Source organism: Arachis stenosperma, chromosome 3 (assembly GCF_014773155.1).
Source record: "Arachis stenosperma cultivar V10309 chromosome 3, arast.V10309.gnm1.PFL2, whole genome shotgun sequence".
NCBI classification, from domain to species: Eukaryota; Viridiplantae; Streptophyta; class Magnoliopsida; order Fabales; family Fabaceae; genus Arachis; species Arachis stenosperma.
In genome coordinates this window covers 30,463,998-30,486,149 of record NC_080379.1, presented here as the reverse complement: position 1 = coordinate 30,486,149, position 22,152 = coordinate 30,463,998, and the positions used below count along the sequence as shown (strand labels likewise).

The 22,152-nt window shown below is 38.2% G+C and overlaps 1 protein-coding gene across 1 annotated transcript; it reads right to left on the bottom strand.

Annotated features, from left to right (window-relative positions):
* Positions 1–7,150: 7,150 nt before the first annotated feature.
* LOC130965816 (uncharacterized) lies at positions 7,151–13,686 on the bottom strand. The gene is made up of 3 exons (XM_057890574.1): positions 13,134–13,686; positions 11,155–11,406; positions 7,151–7,191 (listed from the first exon to the last, which is right to left on the bottom strand). The coding sequence occupies exons 1-3, from the start codon at positions 13,684–13,686 to the stop codon at positions 7,151–7,153; spliced, it is 846 nt and encodes a 281-aa protein (XP_057746557.1).
* Positions 13,687–22,152: the final 8,466 nt, after the last annotated feature.

The window sequence follows — 22,152 nt, the reverse complement described above, 5'->3', positions numbered from 1 at the left end:
GGACCGAGGAAGATAAGAAGACGGTGGAGTTGAATGCCAAGGCAACCAATCTGCTCAACTGTGCTATCAGCTTTGAGGAGTACCGACGAGTATCACGGTGCACAACGGCAAAGGAAATCTGGGACAAGTTGCAAATCACTCATGAAGGAACTACCATTGTAAAGAAGACTCGGACAGACATGTTAAACAGGGAATATGAAATGTTTACAATGAAGGAAGGAGAGTCCATTGATGAACTGTTCGAACGGTTCAATGCTATCACTATTGGCTTAGATGCTCTTGGAATCACACATTCAGAATCTGTGCTAGTGAGAAGAGTGTTGAGGTGTCTCACAAAAGAGTGGGAAACAAAAGCCTTAATCATTTCTGATAGTAGTAACTTAGATTCCATGACACTTGATGATTTGAGAGGAAACTTACTTGCCTTTGAAAACTCCTATTTGAAAAGGGATTCAAAAAAGAAAGGAATTGCATTTTCTTCTGTGACTAACCCTCTGGATGATGAATCCAGTGATAACTCTTCTGAAAATGAGTTTGTGTTGTTTGCAAAAAAATTCAGGAAAATGGCAAAGCTCAAAAGCAAAGGCAGCGGCTCAAGGAGGACAAAGAAAGATCTTAGCAAGGTAACCTGTTTCAATTGCAAGGAAATGGGTCATTTCAAATCTGATTGTCCCAAGTTAAAAAGGGAAGAGAAGCCGAAAAAGGTGAAGAAGAAGGGACTGATGGCCACATGGGAAGATTTGGAAAATGACTCAGATGATGATGATGAAGAGTCTGAGACTAAATCACAGCACTGTCTCATGGCAAATGAGATAGATCAGGTATCATTTCAAAACTCTAACACTGAAGACCTTCATCTCATGATAGATCACCTTTCTGAAAAAATAAGATGTTTTCTAACTGAGAATCAAGATCTTGAACAGCAAAATTTCATTCTTAAAGCTGAAAATGATTTCCTCAAAGAAAAACTAAGAGAGGCCGAAACTGCTTGTGATCTTGTGGAAGAAAACAAGTTGTTAAAAGCCCAAGTTAGAAGCTGTGAAAGTGATCATTCTGTTCTTGCATATGTGAACTGTTTTAAGCAAAATGAAGAGTTGCTCAAAGAGGTTGAAAGACTTAAAGATGACTTAGCCAAGTTCACCCAAAGTTCTGAAAATTTGAACCAAATCTTGGCTAGTCAAAAACCTCTCTATGATAAAGCTGGGTTGGGATTTTATAAATCTGAAAAATCATATTTTGAAAATACTGCCTCATCTTCAAATAATGTAACATATCAAGATCCAACTCACTTTAACAAAACTACAACTCCAAGATTTTGTAGAATGTGCAACCGAAGTGGTCATTTTCCAGTTCAATGTTTCTTTGGTGAAAGAATGATTGGTGACAAAGTTTACAAAGTTGTTTTTTATTACAATGATTTGGGACATAAGAGATGGTTTAACGTGAAAGGATCCAAGAAAATTTGGATACCTAAGGTCACTTGAGTTTAATTTGTAGGTTTGTCTAGCATCCAAGAAAAAGGAAAACATGTGGTACATGGATAGCGGATGCTCTAGGCATATGACCGGAAAGACAACCTTCTTCATAAAGCTTGATGAATATGATGGAGGACTTGTTACCTTTGGTGATGATGCAAAAGGAAAAATAGTGGCTGTTGGAAAAGTTGGTAAAAACTTTTCTTCTTGTATAAATGATGTGCTTCTTGTAAATGGTTTGAAACATAACTTACTTAGTGTTAGTCAATTGTGCGATTTAGGTTTTGATGTTATCTTTAAGAAGTCTGTTTGCTTGGTTGTTTGTGAGAAAACTGGGGATGTTTTATTTGAAGCTAAAAGATGCAATAATGTGTATGGATTAACTCTTGAGGATTTAAAGGAACAAAATGTAACATGCTTCACCTCTCTTGAATCTGAAAAATGGCTTTGGCATAGAAAGTTGGGACATGCTAGCATGTACCAAATTTCTAAGCTAGTCAAAAGGAATTTGGTTAGAGGAATTCCAAACATCAAGTTTGATAAGGACCTTACTTGTGATGCTTGCCAATTAGACAAACAAGTAAAATCCTCTTTTAAATCAAAAGATGGAATCTCAACCAAAAGGCCATTGGAAATGTTACATATTGATCTTTTTGGTCCTACTAGAACTCAAAGTTTGGGAGGTAAACACTATGGTCTTGTGGTGGTTGATGATTACTCTAGATTTGGTTGGGTACTTTTCCTTGCTCATAAGAATGATGCATTTTATGCCTTTTCCACCCTTTGTAAGAAAATTCAAAATGAAAAAGATTTGAAAATTGCCCATTTGAGAAGTGATCATGGAAGAGAGTTTGAAAATCAAGATTTTGAAAAATTCTGTGATGACTTAGGGATTTCTCACAATTTTTCATGTCCTAGAACCCCCCAACAAAATGGGGTGGTTGAAAGAAGGAATCGTAGCCTTCAAGAAATGACTAGGGCCATGCTATGTGATAATGAAATTCCCAAATTTTTATGGGCTGAGGCTGTGAACACAGCATGTTATATTTTGAATAGAACAATCATTAGAAAAGGGTTAAAGAAAACTCCTTATGAGCTATGGAAAGGAACCCCTCCCAATCTTAAGTATTTTCATGTTTTTGGATGTAAATGCTTTGTGCTTAATAATAAAGAAAATCTTGGAAAATTTGATCCAAAATCCTATGAAGGAATGTTTGTTGGATATTCCACCACAAGCAAGGCTTATAGAATTTATCTCAAGGAACATAGGACAATAGAGGAATCCATACATGTTACTTTTTGTGATTCTAACTTAATTCCCAGTACTGTGATAGATAATGATTCAGATGGAGAAGGAGTTGGAACAAGCAAAGAAAATCCCAAATCTGTCCAGAATGAAGAATCTGCCAGTCCAGTTCTGTCTCATCAGATTGAAGGAGAAACTCCCGATTTGTCTCCTGAGCAGGGACGAGAAACTGAAGCAGTGAGACCGCCAGAAGTTCATCAAAGCTCAACACCTGTTCGAAAGCCTAGAGAATGGAAGTCTATGAAGGGTTATCCTCATAACTTCATCATTGGTGATCCCTCTCAAGGAGTAACAACAAGATCATCCACCAAAAGGCCAACTGAACCTAGCAATCTTGCCCTCTTGTCACAAATAGAGCCCAACAATGTCAAACAAGCTCTTGAGGATCCATCATGGGTCAAAGCAATGCAAGAGGAGCTGGCTCAATTCGATAAAAATAAGGTTTGGACATTAGTACCTCATCCGGACGGTAAGAAGGTAACGGGTACTAAGTGGGTTTTTAAAAATAAACTTGGTGAGGATGGTCAAGTTGTTCGTAACAAGGCTAGATTAGTGGCCCAAGGTTATGATCAAGAAGAGGGTATTGATTTTGATGAGTCTTTTGCTCCGGTAGCTAGAATGGAAGCAATTAGGTTGCTTCTTGCCTATGCTGCCCATAAGGGTTTCAAAATGTTTCAAATGGATGTTAAGTGTGCCTTCCTTAATGGTTTTATTGATAGGGAAGTGTATGTGGCTCAACCCCCCGGCTTTGAACATAAAGAATTTCCAAATCATGTTTTTAAATTAACTAAGGCTCTTTATGGTCTTAGACAAGCTCCAAGAGCTTAGTATGAGAGGCTTAGTGCCTTTTTGTTGGAAAATCATTTTCAAAGGGGAACCACCGACACTACCTTATTCATTAAAACATCTAATGATGATATCCTTCTTGTTCAAGTATATGTTGATGACATTGTATTTGGTTCGGCCAATGTTTCCTTGTGTGAAGAGTTTGGAAAACTAATGACTAGTGAGTTTGAGATGAGTTTAATGGGAGAGCTTACCTTCTTTCTTGGCCTCCAAATTAAGCAAACTCCTAGTGGTATTTTTATTCATCAAGGAAAGTATGCAAAAGAACTTATCAAAAAGTTTGGCCTAGAAAATTCCAAATCAATGGGCACTCCTATGCATCCCAATACTAAACTTGAAAAAGATGATGATGGCCAAGATGTGGACAAAACAAGGTATAGAGGAATGATAGGTTCACTCATGTACCTTACCTCCTCTAGACCGGATATAGTCCAAAGTGTGGGTGTATGTTCAAGGTTTCAATCTCATCCAAAAGAATCCCACCTTACGGCTGTTAAACGCATCATTAGATACATTAAGGGAACTTGTAATTATGGATTATGGTATCCTAAATCTGATGACTTTTGTGCAGTAGGGTTTTGTGATGTAGATTATGCGGGAGATCGGGTGGATAGGAGGAGCACCTCCGGCATGTGTTGCTTCCTTGGAAGCTCACTCAACATGTGGTCAAGCAAGAAACAAGCCACAGTGGCTCTATCCACTGCTGAAGCCGAATATGTTTCCGCATCTGCTTGTTGCTCACAATTAATTTGGTTAAAAACTCAATTAGAAGATTACAAATTAAAAATCAATAGTATACCCTTATTTTGTGATAATATGAGTGCTATAAACATTTCAAAAAATCCTGTTCTGCACTCAAGAACTAAGCACATTGAGATAAAATATCATTTCATTAGGGAACATGTGCAAAAGGGTACTATTGATATTCAATTTGTAAAATCTGAAGACCAAATTGCTGATATTTTTACAAAACCCCTCTGTGAAGACAGATTCTGTACCTTGAGAAAAAGTTTGGGAATGTTTGATTTAAGTTTCATTGAAAATCTATGAATTTGTGACTCTGTTCAGTTTTGCTCGTAGGTTTGGACGAGATAATGGCATAATGGAAGACGCTGTGGTCTAGGGGGAGGCAAAGCAGAATTCAAAATTTTATGGGCCCCACCAAATTTCTTGACCCCACAGTAACAGTTTTGTTAACTTCCTTTCCATACAAATAAGAATCTTCTTCCTTGTGTCACTATATCTTCTTGGAAGTAGTTAGTGTCAAATCAAATCCTACTCTCCATCTAATCCCTTGATTTAAGGCAACCACTTTTCAGTTTTAGATTTCAAAAGTTAAAAAGGAAATCATTTTTTTGGGCAATAACCGCCCATAATGGTCATTAACCGCCCACTAATGATCATTATTTCCATTCCTCTCTCTCTCCACGCCACATTAAATGCGTCACCCACCTTGCTTCTCTCCCACTCCACTCGGTTATCAACCACACCCTTTCATATTCTCATTCCTCCATTACTATGAAAAAGAAAACCGCGCCAAGAAAGAGTGAAAGAATTCTTTTATCTCAAAAACCATCAACACCTCAAACCCACACTCACATTCACATTCATTCAACCTCATCATCTTCTCTTTCACCACCGTCCAAACAAACAACCAACATGAGAAAAAAGGTGATTGCTCACAAAAGTTCAGGCAGAGGCAAGAACAAGAAGCCCGTAGTCGAAGAAGAAGAACAAGAGTCTCACACTTCTCCCACTCCTTCACCTCCACCCTCATCACCGAAGAAGTCTACTCCCGGAAAAAGCTCACAAAAGAATCAAGGGTTTGCACTCAATGACACCACTGAACCACCAAACCTGGAATCCTTGGAATTCCGAGACAAGTATGGCAAGACTCACTCTCATTTTGATCCAAGCAGGTTTAACTCATGCACCTCCTTCGAGTTTCACAAAGAGGTTATGGAGAAACGTCATCTGTGCACTACCTACCTTGTTAGTCTCGACAATCTCAAGAGCACCAACATTCCCTCTCTGCTTGATCTTCTCAACTGGAAGCCTCTGCTCCTTATCAAAAAGCCGGTGTACCCAGGTCTTGTTCGAGAATTCTATGCTAACATGCGACTCATTGATGGCACCCTTCATTCCTATGTCAAAAGGGTTCAAATAGCCCTTGATGCTGAGACAATTGGAGCGGCCCTGGGCTTCAAGGATGAAGGACCGCGAGCATACATGGTGGAGAAATGGGACACACAAGTCGGCATTTCTCACAAAACTGTTCTTCAGCACATTTGCACAAACCTTTCCGGGTTGCATGGAACCACTCCAACTCACAAAGCTCTTGGACCGGTCAATTCCTTGCTTCACCGCATCATCACTCATATTCTGACTCCCCAAAGCGGCTCACACAACCGAGTAACATTTTCTGACTGTCTCATATTGTTTGCTTTGGTTACCTCTACCCCTATTTCCTTTGGTTACATCATGATTAGGCACATGTGGGATTCGGTTAGAAGCACCAGAAAGGCTAACTTGCCTTATGGTATGTTTTTAACTAGAATATTTGAGTACTTTAAAGTTGATTTGTTAAATGAGAAGGTAGAGAACGAGGTGTCTACAATCCGAGGAGGAGGAGCAACCAAGGAAACCAAAGGGCGAAAATCGGACAGTGAGCATGAAGGAAGGCCAGAATCTTCCAAAACAATCAGATCATTTCAACAGATTCTGGGAGAGTTTTCAAACATGGCAGACATGATGTTCCGATCTCATAAAGAAGCCCGGAAGCAAGCTTATGAAAATGAGAAAGCTTGGAAAAACTGCAAGGAGCGGGTTAATCTGATGCTGGAACACCTGAACAAGGATTTGGGAGATGATAGTGAAGGAGGCGCTGAGGAAGAAGATTTTAACTTATCTGATGATTAGCACTTGTCTTTATTCTGTTTGATATTGGCTCCATTAAGCTCAATCTTTTTTGTATAAGCATGACTTGATACTCACTGCTTTAGGATAATCTTTAGGATGCTGTGATATACTTTTGTTATTTTATTTTGTTATGTTTATCATGATTTGTGCAGGTGCCCCTTTGATGACAAAAGGGGGAGGAAATTTAGGTTCCAAAATTGAAATTGGAACGAAACAGGGGGCTGGAAACTGGAAAAACAGGGGCTGAAATTTTCACTTTTGAAAATTTATGATCACCCTTGTTCAAAGAATGCATGTTGATTGCATATGATCATTGTTGTTTGAACTGCATTTGTTTGTCATGATTGGTCTATTTTGGCATTTGGTTTATAATGATGATTGATTTATTTTGATGCCATGGCTGTTGATTCATCATTGATAAACTTGTTGGTTGAAAAATTTATTTTTGGCAGTTCCTTTAAAATTGTGTAAAATATCAAAACTGCCTTGTTTTGTTTCTTCAAATATCTTTCATCATATTGTTATGTTCTGATATTGTAAACAGGAAAATATTTGAAAAATATTTGGATAGCTTTGTGTTGTATGAAATGGTTTGAGCAGTAAATCAGTTTATGATATCAAATGAGTTTTGATTATCAATTAAAACTGCTTATAAATCAAGCAATTTAGCATTATAAAATTTGCTAAATAACATTGTTACTTGAAGCTTGATTTAAATGTTACAGGTTTATGCTTCTCTTGGTAAAATAGCATATATTAAGGGGGAGCCATGTGACATTTTGAAAGGGGGAGAAATTCAAAATCAAAGGGAGTATTCCTTACTCAATCTTTAAATTTCTTTCCATTTCAATTTTAATAATGTTTGTCATCAAGGGGGAGATTGATGAGTTTGGAAAACTCTAAATTAATATTTGTGATGACTAAACATTGTTAAAAATAATTAATTACAAAATTATTAATCTGATTCTCATTTAACATATTTGGATTAATAATTTTGTTGCAGGTTTTATGATGGGCCGGGAAATAAGTTTCTGACTTAAGCCCAATAAGCAGCCTTGCTGCATGCTTTATACAATGAGGCTGAAATTTTATATTTATGGGCCAGAATAAATATTAATGTTGCAAGCCCAACCAAATGCTTTCTTATTTGCTTCCTATGCTTGATCCGCTACACAATTATATCAGGAAAGCAAATGCTTATCAAATGGGCCAGCTTTGATCATATTGCCACAAGCCCAAATTATACTAAAGAGAATAGGTTCCATGCTTGGTCCGAAACAAAAGAAAAATGAAAGCATAGTGCTTCCAACGGAACCAAGCTCTAACAAAGTGATGGATTTCAAAATCTATTACATTGTTAATTAATGCATGGGGAACATGAGAGAGAAAAAAAAATTCAGCTGAAGTGATTGATGGCTATTATGTCAAACACGCCACTCTATAGGGAAGTAAAAGCAAGCTATTTCAAATTAATGTGTTTAACCACTCTACATTGCTTTTCTTCAGATTCTTTATTTCTCTCTCATCTCTTTCTTCTTTTCTCTTTGGTCCTTGTCCAGTAAACCATGGACGCCGTGCTCTTCAACGAAGAAAAGGAAAGAGTTGCATGCATCAAGACCATCAAGCTAATGATGGCAAGAAAACATACCAAAAGAAAGATGAGCTGTGGCTAAGATGCTTACCAAATGTGGTTAGATTTGGTGAAGCTATCTTGAGCCTTTCATGCTCAAAAAAGGAAAGAAGAAGATTCGGCCAAGAGGAGAGATTCTTGAAGCATGGCTTGTCTTCGATTCTGATCAACCACCACAGGGAGTAGCTAGAGTGGCGAAGTGATGGTTGAAGGCAGAGATGGAAGCAGATGAAGTCATCATCATCATGAGGCATCAAGGGCCAGAAATCCATCTTGGAGAGGAAGCCAAGAATGGAGAGCCCGGATTGATGAAGGGTGATGATCAAAAAAGGACTAGAGGTAATTGCATGTTGGTTAATGCATGGTTATCTCTTCTCTCTCTGAATGGCCGAACCGGTTCTGTGATTGTTGAAGGAGGAAGAAAGTTGGTTCGGTTTTGGCTTCAAGTGTGGAGGCTTTCCTCTTTTTAAAAAGGGGGAACAACCACTGTTTGAAGCAAGGAGAAAATTTGAGAGTGCAAGGCATAGAGTTCTCAGAGCTACCTGAGCTAACAGTTTTTCTCTTCTCCTTCAATGTTCTCTGTTTTGTAATTTTTCTGTTTAATTTTGTCATGTCTTGAGTCTCATGGTAAAAGGCAAACAGTGAGGTTTGTAATGAAAAAGCCATAGAGCGGAAAAAGGCAGAGAGTGCAAAATTAAAAGAAAAAGCCATAGATGTCTTAGAGGTCCTTTGTTCATCTATGTTGTGTATCATGATTCTGTGGGAATCCCCTTGTAAGTTGGGTTAGCACTTTACAAGTTGTAACAGATTGTTTATAGTGAAATTCCATCATATTTGTGATGGAGACTGGATGTAGGCTGCACTGCACTTAGCAGCCGAACCAGGATATATCTGGGTGCAATCTTCCTCTCTTTCTACTCCATTTCTGTTTTCTACCACACACGAGCAAAAGCCAGAATTATCTCGTGCCAAGTGACGAGACAAAACAAAAAGTCTCGTAGCAAAGGACGAGACAAAACCGAGTTGCTCGTGTCCAGTGACGAGCAAAAACAGAAAAGTCTCTTCTGAAGATCAGCAAGTGTTAGCATCAAAAAAGGGGGCTAAGATTCAACCCCCCCCCCCTTCTCTTAGCCACTGAAACCATCAGGTGTTGTGATGAGCGGATAATTTATACGCTTTTTGGCATTGTTTTTAGGTAGTTTTTAGCAAGTTCAGGCTACTTTTAGGGATGTTTTCATTAGTTTTTATGTTAAATTCACATTTCTGGACTTTACTATGAGTTTGTGTGTTTTTCTGTGATTTCAGGTAAATTCTGACTGAAATTGAGGGATTTGAGCAAAACTCTGAAAAAGGCTGACAAAAGGACTGCTGATGCTGTTGGAATCTGACCTCCCTGCACTCGAAATAGATTTTCTGGAGCTACAGAACTCCAATTGGCGCGCTCTCAACGGCGTTGGAAAGTAGACATTCAGGGCTTTCCAGCTATATATAATAGTCCATACTTTATTCGGAAATAGACGACGTAACTTTGCGTTGAACGCCAAGTTCATGCTGCTGTCTGGAGTTAAACGCCAGAAAAACGTCATGATCCGGAGTTGAACGCCCAAAACACGTCATAACTCGGAGTTCAACTCCAAGAGAAGCCTCAGCTCGTGGATTGATCAAGCTCAGCCCAAACATACACCAAGTGGGCCCCGGAAGTGGATTTATGCATCAATTACTTACTCATGTAAACCCTAGGAGCTAGTTTATTATAAATAGAACATTTAACTATTGTATTAGATGTCTTTTGACCACGTACAACTTTGGTCTCAGTTTTGTTTTATTCTTCATCCTAAGAGGCTATTGATCACGTTTTGGGGGCTGGCCATTCGGCCATGCCTGAACCTTTTACTTATGTATTTTCAACGGTGGAGTTTCTGCACACCATAGATTAAGGGTGTGGAGCTCTGCTGTACCTTAAGTATTAATTCAATTCTATTTTCTTTTATTCAAATCTCTCTTATTCTTATTCCAAGATATTCATTCGCACCCAAGAACGTGATGAATGTGATGAGTAAATAACCCTCATTATCATTCTCACTTATGAACGCGCGTGATTGACAACCACTTCCGTTCTACATGCAACCGAGCTTGAATGTGTATCTCTTAGATTCCCCAACAGAATCTTCGTGGTATAAGCTAGATAGATGGCGGCATTTATGAGGATCCGGAAAGTCTCACCTTGTCTGTGGTATTCCGAGTAGGATCCTGGGAATCCGGAAAGTCTAACCTTGTCTGTGGTATTCCGAGTAGGATTCCGGTAATGAATGACTGTGACGTGCTTCAGACTTGCAAGTGCTGGGCGTTAGTGACAAACGCAAAAGAATCAAGGGATTCTATTCCAGTAGGCGCAGGAACCAACCAGTGATTAGCCGTGCTGTGACAGAGTGCGTGAGCGTAGTTTTCACTGCGAGGATGGGATGTAGCCATCAACCATGGGTGATGCCTCCAGACGATTAGCCATGCGAGTGACAGCCGCAGAGGACCATTTTCCCGAGAGGATTGAAAGTAGCCACCGCTGATGGTGAACCCCTATACACAGCTTGCCATGGAAAGGATTAAGAAGGATTGAGTAGAAGCAGTAGGAGGGCAGGCGTCCTTGAGCCATACAGCATCTTCATATACTTAACTGAAATTCCTACCAATGAATCTACATAAGTATTCTATCCCTTTTATTATTTCTTCTTATCATTAATTTTCGAACCCATATACAATTTTAATCTGCCTGACTGAGATTTACAAGGTGACCATAGCTTGCTTCATACCTACAATCTCTGTCGATTCGACCCTTACTCACGTAAGGTTTATTACTTGGACGACCCAGTACACTTGCTGGTTAGTTGAACGGAGTTGTGAATTCAGCTGTTGCCACTTAGAAGCCTTCATCTCAAAATAATTAGAACATGGATCACAATTTCGTCCACCAGTCGCTTTACCGTGCGGCTTTTGTCCTCCCCCATCTCGGTCTCGTTTACGTCTCCTCGGCTCTTTGATAAGGTGGGAGAACTCGGCTAGCTTTCCGTCCCGGCTCGCCTGCTCTAGCGCGTCCTTCAGGTCGAAGCAATCCTGTGTCTTATGTCCATAGCCCTTATAATAATCACAATAGAGGCTCTTGTTCCCCCCGGTTCGGTCCTTTAGAGGTCGGGGCTTCGACAAGATTCCCTTCTCGGCTATCTGCTGATAAACTTCTACAATGGGGATAGTGAGAGGGGTGTAATTGGTGAACTTTCCGACTCGAGTAAACGGCCTGGATATCTTGCCTAGACCGCCATCCCTGGTGCGTGATGAGCAGATAATTTATACGCTTTTTGGCATTGTTTTTAGTATTTTTAGTTAGTTTTTATTATATTTTTATTAGTTTTTAGTTAAAATTCATTTTTCTGGACTTTACTATGAGTTTGTGTGTTTTTCTGTGATTTCAGGTATTTTCTGGCTGAAATTAAGGGACCTGAGCAAAAATCTGATTCAGAGGCTAAAAAGGACTGCAGATACTGTTGGATTCTGACCTCCCTGCACTCGAAGTGGATTTTTTGGAGCTACAGAAACCCAAATGGTGCGCTCTTAACTGCGTTGGAAACTAGACATCCTGGGCTTTCCAGCAATGTATAATAGTCCATACTTTGCCCAAGATTTGATGGCCCAAACCGGCGTTCCAAATTAGCTCAAAACTGCCCGGCATTAAACGCCGGAACTGGCACAAGAATGGGAGTTAAACGCCCAAACTGGCATAAAAGCTGGCGTTTAACTCCAAGAAAAGTCTCTACACATGAAAGCTTCAATGCTCAGCCCAAGCACACACCAAGTAGGCCCGGAAGTGGATTTTTATGTCATTTACTCATTTCTGTAAACCATAGGCTACTAGTTCTCTACAAATAGGACCTTTTGCTATTGTATTTTCATCTTTTGATCATTTTAGATCTTAGGATCATCTTTGGACGTCTAGTTCTTAGATCATGGGGGCTGGCCATTCGGCCATGCCTAGACCTTGTTCTTATGTATTTTCAACGGTGGAGTTTCTACACACCATAGATTAAGGTGTGGAGCTCTGCTGTACCTCGAGTATTAATGCAATTACTATTGTTCTTCTATTCAATTCATCCTATTCTTGTTCTAAGATATTCATTTGCACTCAAGAACATGATGAATGTGATGATTATGTGATGCTCATCATCATTCTCACTTATGAACGCATGCCTGACAACCACTTCCGTTCTACAAGCAAATAAGGCTTGAATGTTTATCTCTTGGATTCCTTAATCGGAATCTTCATGGTATAAGCTAGGATTGATGGCGGAATTCAAGAGAATCCGGAAGGTCTAAACCTTGTCTGTGGTATTCTGAGTAGGATTCAATGATTGAATGACTGTGACGAGCTTCAAACTCCTGAAGGCTGGGCGTTACTGACAGACGCAAAAGAATCAATGGATTCTATTCCAACCTGATTGAGAACCGACAGATGATTAGCCGTGCTATGACAGAGCACGTTGAACATTTTCACTGAGAGGACGGGACTGTAGCCACTGACAACGGTGATGCCCAACATACAGCTTGCCATAGAAAGGAGTAAGAAGGATTGGATGAAGACAGTAGGAAAGCAGAAAGACGGAAGGGACAAAGCATCTCCATACGCTTATCTGAAATTCTCACCAATGAATTACATAAGTATCTCTATCTTTATGCTTTATTCATATATCATTCATGACCATTTGAATCTGCCTGATTGAGATTTACAAGGTGACCATAGCTTGCTTCATACCAACAATCTCCGTGGGATCGACCCTTACTCGCGTAAGGTTTATTACTTGGACGACCCAGTGCACTTGCTGGTTAGTTGTGCGAAGTTGTGATAAAGAGTTGAGATTGCAATTGAGCGTACCATGTTGATGGAGCCATTGATGATCACAATTTCGTGCACCAGTGCGCTCCTTCTTCCTTTCTCTGCCACCGTGCTGTCGAGGTTGATGGTAGGAGGGCTGCCGCTTCTTGGCAGCCACGACTTGACTGACTTCTTCATCGTTGATATATTCCTTGGCTACGCTTTGGATCTCCTGCATCGTCCAAACCGGCTTCAAGGTGAGATGCTTCCTGAAATCCTCATTTAAAAGTCCATTCGTCAAACACAAACTAGCCACCGAGTCGGTTAGGCCGTCGATCTCCAAACACTCATCGTTGAACCGGTCCAAGTATTTTCTGGTCGGCTCGACGGGCCTTTGTGTCACCCCGAGTAAGTTGATCGGGTGTTTTGCCTTCGCGATTTGGGTAGTGAATTGGGCCAAGAAGGTGCGGTTGATGTCTGAGAACCTAGCAATAGAACCTTGCGGGAGCCTATTAAACCACCGTATTGCGGGTCCCACCAGGGTGACTGGGAAAGCGCGACACCTGACCTCGTCACCTACCCCCTCCAAATTCATTCTGGCCTCGAAGGCCGTTAGATGCTCCTGTGGGTCTTGAGTTCCATCGTACCTCATGTCCGTTGGCTTATCAAAGTGCTTTGGTAGCCGAACCTCGAGGATGGAATGGTGGAAAGAGGTTGCTCCCGTGATCACAGGTCGTCGCGTTCTTCTCGTTCTTTCTCCGTCGTCTTCACGATCTCACCCAGCGGCGCAAGTCCCTCTAAATCGGGCGTAGATGAAGGGGTCATGCTGTCTTCTCGGGTGTTCTTGGTCTTCCCGGCTACTTTCAGATCCCGATCTTGGGGTGGTGGGAGTGTGCTGGGAGCGGCTTCTTTGAGAAGTTCTTCCCCGGTTCTCGGGAGACGGGAAATAGTTGGGATCAGAAGTTTGTTGACGGTGCTCCTGATCTGCCAGCTGGCACTCCAGGTTCTGTACCCTATGGCGCAGTTCCTGCATTATCCTAGCGCTAACACTACCAGTTTCCTCGAAGGGGAATCTTTCTTGGGCTCGTGAAGGTAGCTCGGGTCGTCGAAGAGGGGATCTCGTGCATCCCCGGGAGGAAGCCACGGAGGCTGCACCCTCAGATTGGCCCTGTCGCCCTGGTCCACAGCACTTGCTACGACATCCATTTACATTCGGTCCCCACAGACGGCGCCAATGTTCGGTTTGTCGGGTACCAGACGATTCGGATGGGTCTTCGGGTTGATGGGTAGGAGTATGGCCTGGTTCCGGGTTGCGGGGCCAGATATGGAGTAGCCGACATCCTGAGTTCTTCGCGTAGAGAGGGGCTGTCACCTGCAAAGACACTCTGACGCTCTAGTCAGTCGTGATGCAGGCGAGAAATGGGGGTAGAGTGATATGTGTGACGTACCTTGGGGGAGGAGTAGGACCCTCCCTTTATATACCGTGTCAAAAGTGGGTCCCACAAGGGTAGACCCACCTTCCTCGAAACTTCCCCATACAGCTGTAGTAGAAAGCTGTTAAGGACGCGTGTCCGGGTTGGTGGTTGAGCGCCTCGCACCCGACCGTTCAGGTCGGGTGGCCTACGGGTCGGGTCGGCCCGCGTGGTGTTTGGGCCAAGCCGTAACAAATTTTATATATATTAATATTCTTACTTAAAATTTATAATTATTTATTATATGATTTTGATGTATGACATAAATAAAAAATCATAATTAATAGATACACGATATATAAAATTAATATTTTTTAATATATAAGTTATAATTTATTGATATATAATTATAGATTATGTTTCTACTATTTAAGCCAGCCCATGAGCTCGAGTCGGCCCAGGAGCATTCGGTGAGCCGAGCTTGAGCTTAAAAAATAGGCTTGATTGTTAATAAGTTGAGTCATGAGCCATGCTTAATTTTTGTGAGCCAAGCTTGAGCTTGGTCTAACTCAACTCAGCTCGACTCACTTTCATCCCTACATACAACATCCATTAGTAGCTCATGACAACACGTGGCTGACACCCTCACATTAGGCGTTGATAATATTTTAATAATACAATATATAAGTATTACATAGAAATGAAATACAAAATGATAACCCAATCTTGCATCCCTAAAAACCAAAGAAGAGGATATATGCATATATGGTATTGTTTCATTGGTGTTGTGTGTTACTACATCTTCACATTGTAATGCCCTAACCGGGTAACCATTTGGTCAACCAGTCTGGCGATGATCGTAATAGCCGCATGTGTATTGTGCGTTAGTCTCTTTGATCTCTTTGAACCACAGGATTCCCATTATCCTCACGCAGAACCTTACGGTACATTACCAAAATTGGTGGATCAAGAACTTTTCGATTTGTGTCAACTTGTTAAATGGGTTTGACAAATTGAAAAATAAAAGAAAAAAAATTGTTGAATCTAAGTTCATAAAAAGTACTTAATAATATTATATTTAATAAAACAACATAAATACTTTAAGATATTTGTTATATTAAAAATATTATTTTTGGTAAGTTGTTATTGTTTTTAATGAAATGCAATACTCTGTCGAAGCATAAATATGTTTGATGAAAATAAACTCGTTGATGATTTGGATTTTGACAAATAAAAAGGAAGGTAAGTTATTTGGACTTCCATTGGTCAAGTTTTAAGTGCAAAAAACTATTACCATGTGCTTTACATGGTCAGCACATACACAACAATTGAAAGAAATTGGAAGCGATACGTGCTCTTATATTGAAGATATAAATGTTCAAGAATGTCTACCAAAACATTTGATTCAACAAATAATTAGATAGATATATTTAGTTTAGAAGAAAATAACTTCTACTGGGATGTAATTATAATTTTTAGTTTTTAGAATTACTTATAAATAAAATTCTACTCTGAATTTTTGGATGTCCTACCATTAACGCATATTTAGATGTTCCACCAGTAGTTCATGGATTGGATTGTGTCTGTAGATCCTCAGTATTTATTTGCATCTGATCCACAAATTGTGAATATCCAATTTGCAAAATGATCGGATTGAATAGGATTCGATCCACACACTTAAAAGATCGAATCACAAATATCTTGTCTATATTTGCGAAACGATCCATAGATTCGTAAATTTACACATTAATAATTAAATAAATAAATAATAAATATGTGTGTTAATTTCAGTGTTTAAGTGAATCCTAATTTCACCCATTATTATTTTTGGCACTATCCTTCTCTCACCCACACATACCCACCAATCACTCCACTCGGCCACTCCTCCTTCTCTAACCACTACCATAGACTACTCGTTAGAGATTGCTCAACACTCTCCCTCGCGTTTGTCCTGTTTTTGTTGCTTTCCTCCTCTCTTTCCCCCGCTGGTTCTGCAGTTTGGATGTTGTCACCATGGTTCTGTCACCATTCGTGTGCCTCGCCATCCTTCGTTCTAGGTTTCTCATCACCTCGCCAACATCTATTCTTAGCTCATAATCTTTAGTTCTTATCAACCCAAGATAAATTGATAAAGGGCATAAAAAGCCAGTCCATAGAACATACTATCAGTAATGAAAAGGAAAAGAAAATCTAATTAGCTAATAGCAGAAAGATTTAAATGCATTACGCATAACTAAAAGCCCTAAAGAGTAAAATATGATCTTATCTTTGAAAAAAAAAAGGAACAAAACAAGATAGTGCATATGAAAACATGTAAAAGGGAAATGATTAATCATCATTTTGGTTCATGCATTCAATTTTCTAAGAATTTCATTGGTCAATCCACATCTACTCGACTCTTTTATATATGTACTACTTTTTACACAAATCAACTGAATTCAGATCAAACCCAACCACTACAAAAAATGTGTTTAATACCGTCGGATTTAATGACAAATGTTATCGATAGGTTTATGATAGATTTTTTGATAGTTACAAGTGAAGAGTCTTTGGAATAACTTATCATTGATAAACATAATTTGATGATTTATTTTGTATTGAAATGAGTAGATTTTAGCAACTTATCCTGCACTTATTCACTGAAATAGCATAGTTTTGTGAACTCCTCCTAAAATGTGTTTAAGATTAAAAACATGCTTTTTAGGCCCTTAAATTACTAATTTAATTCACTTTAATCTCATTCGATATATTGATGTGTTTTTTGAAGTGATTCAGGCTTAGAAGGCAAGGATGACTTGAACAAGTGAAGAAAAAGCATGCAAAGTGGAGAATTATGAAGAAATGAAGTTTTGGAGCATTTCAGGGTCATGCGTACACACACTTCATGCGTACTCATGAATATCAAGTTGTGCGTACGCATATTTTGGAAATTTGCGAATTCATGCTATGCATGTCTACCAGCACATGATTTCACTTAAGTGAACACGTGGGTCACAATTTCAGGGCTTTGTTGGATTCAATCTAACTCATTTCTAAAGTATTTCAAGCCAAACTCAAGGAGGATGAAGGGGAGAGCAATTAGGATAGGCTTTTGTGATGTTTTAGATTAGATTTCTAGAGAGAGAAGCTTTCTCTTCTCTCTAGAATTTAGGGTTTTAGATTTAGTTTTCTCCCTAAATTTAAGTTTTGATCTTACTTTGATTTAGTTTTATTTACAATTTCTTAGTCTAGTATCTTAATTCTCTTTTTATTACTTGTTTATTTCTCTAGTTTGTTACTTTCATGTTTATGAACCCTTGTTAATTTTGATTCCTTTTAATGCATTTTGGTGTTTTTATATTTATTGTTGCTTAATTGAGTTGTTATTATTGTTTTCCTGCAATTGGTAGTTATAGATTTTATTATTCATGCAATTTACCATATTTTTTTCTTTTATACATGCCAAGTGTTTGATAAAATGCCTCTTTTAGTTTTAGGGTAGTTTTTCACACTCTTGACTTAGGATTGAGGACTTAGGTGACCTTGAGTCATTGATGTCTCATATTGATTGGTGATTTAGAGTTGTTAGTTGATTTTATTTTCACTAACGCTAGTCTTTTACTAAGCTAATTAATGAGTTGGTTAGGATTTGTGAATTAAGATCAATTATGTCTATTTGACTTATCCTTGATGTTAGGGTTGACTAAAGTGGGATTAACTCTTCACAATTACCATGTTTGTGGTCAATGACTAGAATAGGAAACCTTGACTCTCAACCCTTGCTAAAACCCTTTTCATCATTTGAATTTCCTTTACTTTATTAGTTAATTGTCATTTACTTTCTTGCCATTTAATTATAAGTCAATTGCTATCACAACCCACTTTTCCCTCATAGCTAATGGTATGCATACCTCACTGCAATTCTTTTGAGAAACGAGCCGAGGTTTAATACTCTCGGTTTTTATTAGTTTGTGTTGTGAAAAATAAATTAAACTTTGATCGAGGGTCTTTTTTGGTTTGGAACTATACTATCGACGAAGCAATTCTTTTTTAGAGAATTCTAGACCGACATTTGGCCCTTCCATCAAGTTTTTGGTAACTTTGCCGGGGAGTTGCAATTGTGTGCTTGTTATTGGCTATTGTAAATATGTTAATATGTAAATAGCTTGCTTTTTGATTGTTTGCTTGTTTTTGTTAGTAGTTAGGAGTTGGTTTTCTTTTGTTTCTTGATATCTTTTATTTTTATTTTCTCTCTTTTCTATGAATTCTCACCATTTTGGCTTGGAGTTTGGTTATTACTATGTTGTAGGGAATGGTAACTTCAATGTCGATTCACACTATGGGACAGAAAATTAATTGAGGGAGGAGCTGCATGCTTATGCACAACCTTCATGACAACAACCTCCTCCACTTTACTATGAGCACAATCCTCCCTATGGTACGCACCAATTCAATAGATATGGTGATCCTCATTGTTATGAACCCTCACCACCATATGCCTATGAACCATACCCTCAATAGAGCCCTCAAGGCCTCAACCACAAAATTTTCAAGCCCCATTCTACCACCAAACACCTTCATATAATCCAATTCCATATCTACCATGCCACAAACCCTATGTGCATCATGAACAACCATATGAGCCACATTTAGAACCACCACCTTTCCAACACCAATACTATCAAACCCCTCTTGAACACATACTTCCATACACACCACTGCAATATTCTTACCAATATCAACTACCTTCTACATATGAAGATCTTCTCCCAATTGATGAGCCCTTTTTTTTCCCACAACCCCCAAAGGAGAAAGCACTCCAATTGTTCCTTCAAGAGCAAGAAGAGTATCAAAAGAGGCAAGAAAACATCATGGCTACCTTGGCTGAAGCTCTATCGCACTTAGCCTCAATACACTCTTCCAACAATTTAAAATCTTCCACAGATAAAAGTGAAGAACCAACTTTAATTGAAGCACGTGGAGTGGAAAAAAGCTTGGAACCTCAACCGAAAGAAGAAGAGTTAAAGCATAAGTTACAACAAGTCGAGGAAGTTGAGATCAAGGAATCGAAAGAAGTGGTTGAGGAGTTAGAAGAAGTTGAACAAGGAAATGAGCTTGAGAAAGCTTGTCTAGAGGTGGAGATCATACAAGAGGAGAAAAAGGGAGTAGAACTCACATTTCTTAAGCTTTATTATCCCACTTGAATATGGTTTGCTTGAAATGGATAGTCAACTTAGGACTCTTTTTGGATTGGAGAGTAAGAGGGAGTTAGGTAGTGATTGGAAGCATAATGCAAGGCTCATTAAGGTTAAACCCCCAAGGTTCGGTTTCCATGGTTGGCGAAATGCCAAATTCAGTGGATCTAGGAGGATGTTTGGGTTCTTTAGTGAGAGTTCTAAATGCTTGCCACCCGGATGGAATCACATGAATCAACAAGAAAACTGGTGTACAAACAAGGTTTGGGATCCCAGTATACATCATGTGGATCAATTTTGGGAGCTCGAAGCTTGGTTTAACTTTCATCAAAGCTTGGTGCATTTACTTGGAAATCTTGAAGATCATTGGAGGTCCAAGCATTGGTGGAGGATAAAGGATAAGTTCAAACATAAGTCTCCTTGACAAAGAGCTTACCAAAATGTCCAACTTAAGGACCTTAAATAAAAGTGTTAGGTGGAAGATACCCCACCTTGGAAAAACCTTCCAAACTTCACCTCTTTTTATCATTCTTGTAAATATTTCCCTTAGTTGTTAGCAAGATTTGGTAGATTTTTATTTTGAATAGTTAAAATAGCTTTTAGAAGTTAAAAATCTTGTTAATTTTGGAGTTTAGTTTGTTTTAGAATGTAAATAGTTAGGTTAAGAAGTCTTGTTTGTATGTAAGTTTTTCATGTTAAAAAAAGGAGAAGGTCATTCTGTAAATCCCGAATAGTTAATAAATAATTATCCAATAAATTAATTATTATTAAAAAATTAAGAAATTAAATTTTATAGTTTAATGGAGTAGAAATAATTAAAAGATAAATTTTGACACTAATTTTAAAGGTTTTTGCCCAAAATTAGGCCAAACGGGCCGAACCGGCTGGATCGGAACCATGGACTAGCATATAAAACACTAAAGCAAGCTCTTTCATTATCATTTCAAGAAAACACGATGAGGAATGTAACACCCTACTACACAGAACTTTACGCTTAAGTTGTAAAATAGAGGTGGTGTGGTATTACAACCCCTAAAATAAAATTATATATAAAATAGTAGTTGTAGGAATTTAATAGTCGAGGAACCTTGAAGGAAAGTTTAAACAAAATCATGAAAATTAAAAGTGCAACACTCATGTAACAGAAACTTACGTACGAAGAAAAGTAAGGACATATACATATAGTAAGATCGGAGTGTCAAAGATACAGAATATCGAACTTCGGGCTCAACCTGCAAAGTTAAGGCCGGCCGAAGAATCTCATATACATATATATACAACCCAGATAATCCAAAATACATAAAGTAAACTCCTATTTCTCCAAAAAGCCTCTAAGAGGGACAAAAGTGAAACATATAAAAGGAGAAGTCTATACGTATATATACATATATATAACAACACCCAAAAGACAATATCTCAACTCCGCTTGCAATTAAAAAGTAATAGTTGTTGCATCAATTGATAAACTCGGAGAACTTGGAAATCCAGAATATGGATAACATTTTGTTTGTTTATTTTTCATTAAAATTTGAAATCAAGCTGATGAAATTTTTTTATTATTTATAAATAAACTTTTTTACCTATTAGATGCATCTGTTAATTCAAAATTTTTTCTTCAATTTTTTGCTGCTGGTGGAAATTATTTGAATGATTTTGTACAAAAGAATATTTAGCATCAATCCATTTTAGTTCATGACTTCATTCTCCATATGCCAATGAAATGGAGTAATTTGTCACTATTGAATTTTTAATGAGTTTCAAGTGGTTTTGAATGTGTATTTTCTGATAAGTTTCTAATGAAAAAGGAATGTAAAATGACTTATAAGAATTTCTATATAAATTGTGTATCTATCTGATTTCTGAGTTTTGCCAAATTGTGATATGTTTATCTTTATCTATTTTTTGTTTTTGTGAAAATTAGTAAAGCTAATTTTAGAAAATAAATAAATAAATAATAATTAAATAAAATGAAAGGTAATAAACAATCCTAGTTTATAACCTTAGAATTTTAATGGTTGAAAAAGAGAAGAATTATATACCTCTAATTAACGAATGGTTCATATTGAAAAGAGTCAGCTATAAATTGAGTTTTTCTTTAATTCATTTCAATCAAGTCATCCAGATAGAATAACATAATATTTCTTTGAGTATTTTTCTCCTATATATATAGAGAGAAGTGTGTTCTCCTTTTGTCAAGAGAGAGTGTTATTGTAGTCTCCTTGTGATAGAGAGAGGTTGTAATTCTCAAATAAAGTTATTCAATTGTTTTCATATTTTATACAAATTTTTTTTATCTTTATATTTTGCTATGTCATTTGTCTGGTGCCTAACAGTGGTATCAGAGCCAAAGGTTACTGATTAATATATTTTTTTGCTGTGAGTTACCGTCTAAAAAAATGGCAGTAAAGTGTGAAATTCTAAAATTCAGTGGAGTAATTTTTTCGTATGGAAATTGAAAATAAAAGCCATTATGAGAAAAGGCAATTGCGTGACAGCAATTGGAGGTAGACCCACCGGAATTACCGATGAAAA

What these genes read in the sequence shown, in the direction of transcription:
- LOC130965816 (XM_057890574.1), bottom strand. Translation starts at nt 13,686, where the DNA reads ATGAGGTACGATGGAACTCAAGACCCACAGGAGCATCTAACGGCCTTC. An exon ending in AAGGAAGAAGGAGCGCACTG is followed by an intron (nt 11,407 to 13,133) that starts GTGCACGAAATT and finishes TCCCCATTGTAG; the next exon opens with AAGTTTATCAGCAGATAGCC. An exon ending in GGGAGGACAAAAGCCGCACG is followed by an intron (nt 7,192 to 11,154) that starts GTAAAGCGACTG and finishes ATTTATAAGCAG; the next exon opens with TTTTAATTGATAATCAAAAC.